The 11,414-nt window shown below is 43.3% G+C and overlaps 1 protein-coding gene across 1 annotated transcript in view; it reads right to left on the bottom strand.

Moving 5' to 3' along the window:
- LOC144632860 (uncharacterized) overlaps positions 1–11,414 on the bottom strand; it is a 109,114-nt gene that overhangs the window by 73,575 nt on the left and 24,125 nt on the right. Inside the window, 10 exon segments of the mRNA XM_078491608.1 lie at positions 901–1,068; positions 1,536–2,596; positions 3,258–4,352; positions 4,796–5,108; positions 5,350–5,541; positions 6,108–6,435; positions 7,183–7,385; positions 8,333–9,004; positions 9,500–10,632; positions 11,030–11,370. Coding sequence (XP_078347734.1) covers positions 901–1,068; positions 1,536–2,596; positions 3,258–4,352; positions 4,796–5,108; positions 5,350–5,541; positions 6,108–6,435; positions 7,183–7,385; positions 8,333–9,004; positions 9,500–10,632; positions 11,030–11,370 — 5,506 coding nt within the window.

Raw genomic sequence — 11,414 nt, 5'->3', positions numbered from 1 at the left:
TGGTTTATAAGTGATTTTCTTCCAAGTAATACTGTCACACTTGAAAACGTCGGCCCGAAGCTTAAGGCCACGACTGCCCTATCCGTCTTTAGCCAAACCAGCTTTTGACAATTTTCATGACTTTTAAAGTACAGTACGTTTCAGCAATGCTAGACCACTGTTAGTGGATTACCAATTTTAATTGAAATGCAGTAAAAACCCGTGAGTGAGAACCTAATTTTTCCAGGTTAGCCTAAACAGGTTCTTATATGAATGGTAGTAAACACACATTTAGGCTATTTTAAAGGTTCTTAATAGGTTCTTATTTTCTGAAGAAAATTTACATTGATGCAAATAGAACGTTTAGTAGTATTCGGCCTATTCCTTGTATAGAATTTGCATACCACATTAGTGCTTATCTAAAAATGAAGCATGCACTTATCACAGGGATGTCGCTAAGGGCAGGCTGCCGGCTATTTTCACCAGCTGAACAAGAACTTGAATCCGGCTGAAATTTCACATGAAATCGAAGACTTCGGTTAACTTTTTAAGCTGCCAAGACCAGAAAAGCCAACTGGGCTTGCCAATGAGCCGGCTTATTATTATTTTTTTATCTACATCCCTGTAATCATTTAGAATATGACATTATACACAGGCACAGTAATGCTTTTTCCAAACTTATTTCCCAAAGTAGACATTTTTAATCAATTTTAGAAAATAAGAACCTGTTTCCAAATTTGAGGCTAAATAGATATTCTTATAAAAATGGGCTCTATTAATTTGTAATTATTTTGCTTCACAGGTTTTTAAATCTTAGGTTCCTAATCGCGGGTTTTTACTGTACCAACAATTTAATGGAATTTTCAAGCTAGTAGCACTAAAATATGATGACACTGTCACTATAAAGAAAGCAATACATACCTCACTGAAGTCATGCTCCACGGTCTGTTCGTCTTCACTTATGATCCACGAAGTACTGGGACTGGTGTAGTGTGGCGTCTGTAATGTGGTTGAAGGATTTTCTCGAACGTAGAAACTCACAAGACTAAGAGAAGCAAATGTGCTGGATCTCTGGAGACTTATAACTACCTGTCAATTGAACGAAGACAAATACAGCTCAGCAGAAAACAAGAAACGATTGCTTAATGGTTAGTGCGTTGGACTTTGAATCCAGAGGCCAGCACTTTATGCCCTAGCCACTAACTTTGTACACAATGAAAATGGAGATTGACGATAAATAAAAGGTGGCTGAAATCTCCTTAAAGTTGGTTATCCAACTTTCAGCTATTAATCAAATGTTCTTAAAGGTCGACTTAAAGTTTGCTTAAAATTTTGGCCCTGAACCCCGCTCTTTTCCTTCATTTAAAAAATAGCGTGGAAACGTGGGACCACGTCGAGCGTTGTCGCATGAGCGTCACAAAAAAAAAAAAAAAACGAAATAAGATACGTAGCTTGTTACGTCTCTTGTAAAATGCGTCGAACTTAAAAGTTATCTTTGGTGGAATTTCGCCGAAGAAAAAGGACGTTTCTCACGTGTTATTATGAAATTCATTTACCTTATCAACTGTCATTCTGACATCTATTCTGCCCGGTTGTCCTTGAAAGCAATTTGTAGGGTTTATCCAGCCGTCAGATCCAGCAACCTCATTGTTATTGAAATAGATGCGCACGTAATACGGAGTCCAATAGCTCGAATGGCAGTGAGGATAAACCAACAAGTACTCCATGAACAAAGCCAACGGAAAGGTATACGTCACAACGGGGCTCGAATGTTGAGTATAGTAATGATTAGACGTTGACGAGAACAAGTTCGTTAGCTTCGAGTTGTCGGTTGCACATTGTCCAGAATCGTGAGAAACCGTTCTATAACAATACGGCGTTCCTGTTGTGCTTAGAACAACTCCATTTGGAGCTCGATACGACGTCATGTAGTAGGGATAATCAGCGCGGTTTCCAGCCAGATTCAGTTCTTGTATCTCTTGGAGCCTTGATGGTCCATTGGGTGATACTCTGTTGTCAATTCTGAGAGTGCGGTAAGGTCGACTGGCGTTTCGATTGTTTTCCGTGTAAACAGTTCCTGCTCCACCCCACTCTGCCTGACTGGTTCCTCCATAGCTCTGGAAGGATCCGATGAAGGTGTAATTACCATTGTAGTAAACAGCAATGCGTCCTCCGGCCCCACCGCCTGCATACGGCGAGGCACTCGAAGAGCAAGACCCACCATTTACCGATACGGTTCCTTCGCCGTCAAAATTTAACGCACGGATGACAATGCTTCCCCCAGCACCGCCGCCGCTGGCATCGGAATTTTTACTTCCTGGTTCACCGTTTGCGTGCACGCGACCCTCAAGTCGCAACATTTCCGAGATTTCGAAAACAATGCGGCCGCCTCCTCGCCCGCCAGCCGCGCCGTGCAAGCCGTTGCCGCCACCACTGCCGTACTGTGTGGGCTCGTACATAGAGTCGTATGAATAGGATGTTTGGAGACCGGCTGATCCCCGTCCGCCCCGGCCCCCGTGGCTCCCACCTCCCGCTCCGGTGTTGTAGGAAGTCCGACGGAGAGCAGCTCCCGGTCCTTGTTCGGCACCATGTCCCCTGAAGTCTGCTGACACGTCACCTGGTCGCGGAATGAAAAATAACATTTCTAGTACCCTGATCACTATAGAAAATCTCCTTACTGGTTTGTACATATTTTCTAAATATGTTTCTTGGGAGAAATTAGTCTTTTTAGGCCTTCTTTCTCTTAACCAGTCCACTTAATTTTATTTGGTCCAAGGACGTTTCGAGAAGTTGAGATTCTAAACTCATAGCTGCAGATTAAAGGTCGAATATGATAAAAAATAACAGTTTAATTTAATACTTCAGTAACGGACTAGCCTTTTCCTGGAGAAAACGCCAAATGTCCGCCAAGCAAAGGGAAAAAACAATCGAAAAACGGCCGAATTTGAAGAGAAAACGAAGTCAGTCCTCTTTCGCCCATTCCTCGTTTTTCCCAAGAACTGATAAACTGGACTGGACTAGCTAATCACAAACCGAATCATCACTAAAAGCACAAATGGTGTATCAAATCAGACGTATGAAGTTAACAAATCGACCGCGGTGAAAATTACAAAAAAGTTGCGTAAGTCAATCCATGATTAGCTTTGGTTTTGAGCTTGATTGGACGTTATAGGGCACATATGTTGTATAAGCTCCATAAGCCCTAGCTTACACAAAACCATATAAAAACAATTGTATGTACATGAATTAACAATTTATAATACAAAAATGAAATTTACCAGCAACATCGATTGTGGCGTTCTCAGAGTCCAAAAAGAAGTCGTCGACACTAGCCAGCCCACCAGCGTTCACCACAAAACGTGTCATGTGAAGACTCACTGGACCATGACCTAGAAGCTTTGTGGTGTGCAGCAATCCGAGCGACTTGATTGACATGTTGATGAAGCGGAAGTGACCCAGCTCTTCACCGAGAGATTTGCCACCAGACCATAGAAACAGCTTCCCGTCTCTATCGATGGTATAGTCATCGGAGTCAGCAAGAGTTCCGTTGATTTCCATATACACCTCTCGCAATGACAACCGCCGAGGAACCTCTAGAGAAGCGTTAAAGTACACTAGTGTGTTTATCGGGAAATACAAGTCAACGAACTTAAACACCACGGACTGAAAGCGACCAATGTGAAGCACGCCGCTTCGATCGCCACGAAGCGTGTGCGCGTACAGCGTGACATTCTCGCGAGACGCGTTTCCATACAGAGCCATGTGCGAGTTTCCATGAAGATGGAATTCATTGAGCGTGTAACTGTCCGCTTCGTGCAGCCAGGTGACAGCTCCAATGTATCTCGTATCGCTGTAAATTCCTTTCATAAGATGCCGAAGTCTTCCTTGCGATTTATCTACGGCCCAAGGGTACGCCAATCCGTAGTTGTTGATCTTCAAAACTCTATATTCCACTTTGCTGTTGTTTCGCGTCTCAAGGAACACAGTCCCAGCAGCGCCCGGTTCGACGCCGCTGTCTCCACCTTTAGCAGAAAGCGTGCCGTTGAAATTGAGCATGAAGGCGTGATATATTGCTATTCGGCCACCTGATCCCCCTCCTCCCTTGTTCGGAGACCCCACACCCCCCTTGGCACTGATCGTCCCGTAGCCGTCCAACTCTTCGCAGTCAATCCAGATGCTACCTCCGCTGCCTCCTCCTGCCGTGCTAGGGGGAGGACCGTCTTCTCCATCTGCTGACAGGTGTCCATCAAGAATCAAGTGACGTGTGACTATCTTGATTGCCCCGCCTCCCTGTCCTCCCAGTCCACTCCGGGTGATGAGGTTCTTGTACGCGCCCACTGTACTTGTGCGGTAATCTCCAAAATACAGGTCACCTGAGATGAAACAGATGAGAATGTTCTGGTCAAAATGAAAACTCTCAGTTCGGTTTTTCATACAGGCATACATTTTTCATGTCCTATCGAAGGTTAATTTGTTTCTCATTCATTATCACAATTTTATGAACAATTTCCACATCTGTACACCTTTTTACCTGTTTACATATAACGCTGTATGCGTGTATATGTGTTAATGCACGTTAATGTTTTTACCTTTAGCTATCGTACTATAGGCTTATTATTTATTTTTTCATACACACACATGTTTAACGAGCTCTCCACATCTTCCATGTGTACGTGCCTAGATAAACGATTGACTGACTGATTGATTGATTGATTGATTGATTGATTGATTGATTGATTGATTGATTGATTGATTGATTGGGAATCTCTTTAGTACAGTAAGCAATTTGGTTGAATAGATATATTTTACGCCTTACCATAATGCAACCCGAAGCCTCCTGCACTTCCGTAATCAAACGGCTTTCTGTAATCCCCATAAAACTGTCCCACGTGATTCGCCCCAGTCCCTCTTCCACCAGTTCCAGCGTAGCCTGCACCGCTCGCCCCATGCACGCTACCAGACCCTTGGCCGGGTCCCTCAGATGGTTCAAACTCATTCCCAGGCCTTCCTTCCTTTGTGATGTACCCAGCGTGATTATGGCTCAGTCTGCCTCCGGAGTTTATTCTTAACAGATGTTTAACCGCGATGTTCAATTTGTTGCTTGATTTGAAGTGACCACCACCAAAAATCTAGTGAAATAAATTTAAAAAAAATTGAAGGTAAATAACTTCATTAGGTACGCGTATGACCATTGTAGAGATTTCAATAGATTGCTCAAAGGAAGATAAAGCGAAAAAGAACATGAAATTGTGAATCTTGCGGTGAGAGCTTTAATAAAATGATTAAAATGCGTGTGGTTTTTAGGAAAAATACAGCAATGATTATTCAAAACAAGTACAATATCTCTTAAAGGTAAGGTGACATTCCTACCGTCAGGTTGGTGAGTGACAATTGGGTGGTTAATTCCTTGTCAAAAGAATGCAGTTCAAACACTCCTCTATCCTGCACGTGAAGGGACTGGACCGAATGCTCGCCAGGAGCGGTATCTCTGCCAAGACTGGAGTTTGAATCGGAGTAGTATGACCCGTGATCGAACACAAACAAGTCTTGGACGCCCCAGATCTGCAAGAAATATGAAAGCAAGCTATAAAAGGTATCTCGTGATGAACAGCTAACTTTTCCTACAAGACATTAAATAATTACAAAATGGTTTCAATCGTAAGTGAAACTTTTGCTACCCGAAGATTTTTCAAAAATACCACTGTCCCAACAAACATTTTTGTGGTACTTGACAAATACTGGTATATCTTTCTGCCCGTAGTAAGTGTAAAATTCGTGACAAAACTTGCAATTGCAGCCAAACCTGATCTTATTCCCACGATCTACAGAATTCCAGTATTATAGCTTCATTTCTCACACACTGAATGCTGGCAGCTGCGGTAACTTTCAACATTCAAAACCAGTAAAACCGGACTAGAAGCAAATTCCCAATTTTACATTCAGGAAGAGGCCTTTGGTCAGAATTCTAAAATCATTAGCCCTTGGACTCTGTTAATATCGTAGGACTAGTTTACACAACGGGCAACACAACAACTTCGCAAGTCCAAGCGTTCAACCATGGTAGCACGCTAGTAATGGAGTGGAGAACTAAATAAAATGGAACTTCGGTGAGAAGAGATAATTGATACCTTTCCTGACGATTTGAAGCTGACTGTTTGCAAGAAAGCCCGTCTTGGCAGCATCATGCTACCATTCTCATAGACACGCAGGCCAAAAGGAATGTCGGGATCGGTGACGGCCACAGAGAAATTTTGATTGTATCCTACATGAAGGAACCCGCTCTTATCTCCATACAGCCTGTCAGCATGAAAATGTACAGGAGCCTTCAAACCATTCAGCGGCATTACAGCAAGTTGTGCAGCTCCATGGATGTGCACTTCACTGAAGCTGTGCAAATTGGTGCCAGCCGCTGGTTCTATCCAGGTTTTGGCGCCATCATAACTCCTGTGCTTGTACCTGGTTAAAAGTGTTGTCAAAAGACAGAGAGTTTAAAACGTAGTTTTAAAAACGCCCGGGGTGATGCCAGTTTAGTTGTTCACATGTAGACCATCATTGTTCAAGAAAGCCCTACAACTGCATTAGACTCCCATTTCCCGCGAAATGGTGTTGACAAGCCAAGGTGCTCGTAAAAACTTCGTGGCGTGAAATAACTTTCGGTTTATAATTTAAATTTCAACTTGGTCTTCTACAAGTACTCGCAAACATATCAAAAAGCTACTATAACAAAAAGCCTATTGGCGATAACACCCTTTAAAATAGCCAACACAGTTGCTGAAATTAAAAAAAAAGCACTGTATGTGAAGACGTTTTTGATGCTGTACAAAATGACCTTCAAGTAAAAAAGAAATTCCAAATATTTACCAAGGAGGTAAAAGCGGAGCATCGGCGCGCGAAGGCGCGCCAGCGGAGCACCATGCGTAAGAAATTTTGGTAACCTACTGATGCAAAAATTTGGTTCTGCAGTCAACTTAATATAGCGCTATAGACATACAGCTCAATATAGCGCTGTCAATTGAATAAAAATAGACACGAAAACGTCGCATCATCGACATCTCTCTCATTACATTGTTACAAAACTTTAAACGGTATCATTGTGTAAATCCAGAATTAGATAAAGGCCGTTAAAAACATATTGGATATATCCGCTGCCTAAATTACGAACAACAAACGTCAATTTTTTTAGCACAAACTTTTCATACTGACCTATCCCACACTTCTTTTCCTTCAATAAATATTTCCAACTCAGACAGGCTAGTTTTACTATTGTGATGGTTGAGCTCCACAAAAATCTTCGTGGCGTTTCTCCTGACGGGCATATCAACATAAGAACCTTGAATGCAGCCGTTGGTCATTTCAACATAGTTACTTGTAACAGGGACGTCACTTATGCCATCATTCGTTTTTACCTGAGGAATAACAAAAGCAGCAAGGGGTTAAAGCCTGTACCAGCCGCTCATCAAGCAGGCGCTTTAATCCAGTTTCTGTAGCATGAAGCAACTAGGAGGTACATACTAGTTATGCAACGCTTTCGAGTGGTATACTTAACAATTATCCTGCAAAATCGCGCGGAATATCGCCTGATACTTAGCCGACGAGGCCGTAGGCCGAGTTGGCTAAAATCAGACGATATTCCGCAAGATTGAGCAGGATAATTGTTTTATTATTCAACAAATTATCAACGAAACACATTTTGCAGAAAGAAAAACTGTAATTATGCAGCGCTTTACAAGATTTCGGACGAATCTTCGCAACCTACGTATATCGCAGGATATCTGTTATGTACGCATGACAGATATCGTTAACATTTTGACCATATATGGGCAGCGCGCGCATGTGTTGAATAATAATATGGAATATCCCACGAGTCACTTGTATTTTCTCGGTATACACACGAGAAAGTGTTGTGTAACTATTTTATACCATGCCATAGAAAATACGCTTACTAAATTTCGTCGAGAATACAATTCGCAGCGCATGATGGGAAGGTTGGGTTGAATACCGTCGAATATATAACGGCTTTCCTGTATTCTGATTGGCTGTATTTTCTATGGCATGGTATAAATACAAGAATACCACATAGTAAAACTCTCTAAACATAACAATATAAACCCCAAACAATTCCTACAGTTGCTCTGAGCATTTTCTAACAACGTAAAATACAAAACAAACCCTACAATAGCCGGCTTATAATTGAAAAGGTTACATCTTCCTTTAAGGGCCAGAACTTAGGGTTCGGAAGGAATTTTCTGCCTGAGATTTGAGAAATTTTCAGAATTTACGGTACTGTCTTCTCTAACCACTAAATTACAATTGCAATAGCATGGAGAATTAAGATTTGGAGCTTGGAACTTACGCGAAAGTTAGGTTTAGCCCCGTTGCAGTATGGGTAAATCCTGATGTGGTTGATATAGAGCGAACTCTTTAAATCGACCGTCAGTTTGGTGTACTGGCAGTTAGATGAGAAGTAACCAACGCAACTGCTTGTGGAAAATGACTGGTCAAACAGGTACCCCAGAGCATAGTCACGACAGTTGCCACATTGCCAGGTACAATGCTGTTGATTTATTGCACAGCTGGACGTAACTGTCATTCCATTTGGCGCATTGTATGTCGTGGATTGGTCACGATTTCCTCCTGACAGATCTAACAAGCGGCCTGCGTTTGGGATTTCGTCATCCAGAGACTGCTGACCATCGTTGTCGACTCGCAGTGTCGAAAATCCACTTCCGGTGTGTTTGAGATAAACTGTTCCAGAAGCACCAGCTTCTGCTCCGGAAGTTACACTGCCGCCACTGGTGTCGAATTTTCCCCTGTACGGGTGGTGTGTGTCATTGTTGCTGTAATAAACAGCTATGCGACCGCCCGATCCACCACCCGCGCCCGCACTACCACTTCCTCCACGAGATTGTATAATACCTGTGTGTCCGCCGGAGAGGACCTGGGTATGAATCAAGATACTCCCACCGCTTCCGCCGCCATTAGCGTTGTTGATATCACGACTGTTTGAAATGATACCGCCATCAACCTGAGAGAAGAAATCAAAGTAAGAAACAAAAAGTGTATCGAAAGCTGCTTCTGGAATATGCATTTGTTAACAATTAAATTATGATCCAAATCTATGCGTTATAGTGTCAGACAACGCAGTGGGTATTTCCAGAAACACGAGAAATAAAAGTCTTTTCTTCAATTAAGCGGAGTGTACAACACTTCGCTTGGGCTGTTTTATAAAAAAAAACGTGCGCCAAACAATGAAATATGGTATATTACTTTGACAGTACAGTACTGCATGGATTTTTTTAGCCAATTAAAAGGACTCGGACAACCCAACCTTCATTAAAATAGAAAATAAACGTGATCAAAGTGCATATAAAATTAGAGTCGCGAGAATAAAGAAGAGGGGAGACAGGTCTTAAAGTTAAGTTGAGATAATTTGATTAAAAAACGTAATACCGCGGGATAAAAAAAACTTACTGCGCGAATGCTGAATATTACAAAAGATTACGAAATATTTTCCATTTACCTGTAGCGTATGTGCCACGTTAATACTCAACACTCCACCGCCTTTTCCTCCATTTCCATCACCACCGCTTCCAAAATCCCTGGGATAATACAAGTTGCCGTACGGCAGTCCCTTCTTTAGCCTGCATGTATGATATCCTCCACAACTACCTCGCCCTCCCGTCCCACCATGCCCTGCGCCGCCACGCCTCCAGTTGTTCGTCGACAAGCCTCCCGGTCCTTTTGTTGCTAGGTAACCGCCATCGCTTGCATCGATAAAACCACCGTCATCCACTGTAAGATTGACAGCTGTTATATTCATGTTAAACGTGTTGATTGCTGCCCCGCCTTCAACAGTAAGGATCTTAGCTTGGACACTGTACGCTTCGTTATGTGCGTTGGGACTGTAACTAAGAATTTGCGATCTTGCCATGATTCTTACAGTCTCGTTGAAAATGTAATGACGCCGAATCCCTTCTCCGGTTGAGCCTGTTAAATAGCAGTGAAGTATGCCGCCATTGAGAATGGTGAGATTTCGAATGTGATCAAGTGTTCCTTCCACGTGCACAGCGATCTTGTTCATTTCTGAAATAGGCGCCAGTCCTAGGTACCCACCGTCGTAGATGTAAGCGCTAAAAGGGATGTCCAGAAACAGGCGATGCAGGTTCATGACTTGGTTTCGGCTCAAATGGATCATTCCCGTTCGGTCTCCGATCATATACCGAAAGAACACCGAAGCCGCACGATTCACCGGTTCGGTTAAGATCGCCAGGTGAGCCCCACCGTAAATCTGCAGCTCTTCAAAGTGAAAGTCGTGCGAACCGTTAGCAAAATGATGGCCTCCCGACTCTGGCAGAATCCAAGCGCGACACCCGTCCCGCGAGAGATCCGAATAGTCAGATATTCGTGTGGTCAAGGGATGCTGTCCGCCATTGTCCACAAGAAGTGTTCTGTGGGTATGAACCAGGTGATAAAGGAACGCTGTGCCTGGTCCTCCTGCCTCGGTATTGGACGCCCCACCCTTGGCTCCTCCTCGTGATTGAAAGGACCCTGTGTAGGTGGTGTTCTCGGTGAAGTAGACAGCGATCCTTCCACCAGCCCCGCCTCCTGAGTTCCCACCGCCGGCACCTCCATTTACTGTTATTTGTCCAGTTCCTTTGAGATATAATAAAAAAGAGTTATACTTAGAGTTCTTAATAACATGCAAGACAGAAAACAATTATGGTGACTATTTGATATTAAAAAAGATGCGAGCACAACACACACAATCGGCGAATTTATGAAGTTTTTTGGTAAATCCTTACAAAGATACCACCATAATTTCCGATCGCTTTTTGTGCAATTAGAAAATATCCCAAGCATCCAACCAACTACGAGCATACCAAAAGTCCATTGTCACGTCAGGTAATTGACAGAGAAACGTCATTGTAACTAAGCAATATGAATGACTAAAACCACAGGCTTAGTTGTATATTGGTGACAATCTTTCAGCCATAGAGGACTTGTTCACAAGGCTACACAGGGGCTAGAGTATTAAATTATCATTTCATACCTTTCATCCTGTAACAGTGCATCCATATGCTTCCTCCACTTCCGCCTCCACTACCAGAGTCTTCACCTGCGACTCCGTCAGCCGAAACCTCGCCATCTATTTGGATGACGTTCGTGACATTGAACCAGATCACACCGCCCCCTCTGCCTGACTTCACTCCTCCTCCCGAACTGCCGAACCGGACGGGTTCGTAGAGATCCCCGTAGGCTGCTCCGACAACTGGGGAGTGTGCGCCTCGTCCTCCGCGCCCTCCGCAGCCAGCGCCTGAGGAGCCGTAAATGTTGGAAGATCCAATACCTGGGTTGATGATGCCGTGAAGTGCCGATCCTTGTGGGTGAGTCCTATGGAAAAAAATAGAACAAAAACGTTACAATAGCTTAACCAT

This window comes from Oculina patagonica, chromosome 12, assembly GCF_052425735.1.
Source record: "Oculina patagonica isolate OP01 chromosome 12, crgOcupat, whole genome shotgun sequence".
Classification (NCBI taxonomy): Eukaryota; Metazoa; Cnidaria; class Anthozoa; order Scleractinia; family Oculinidae; genus Oculina; species Oculina patagonica.
This window is presented reverse-complemented; position numbering and strand designations above follow the sequence as displayed.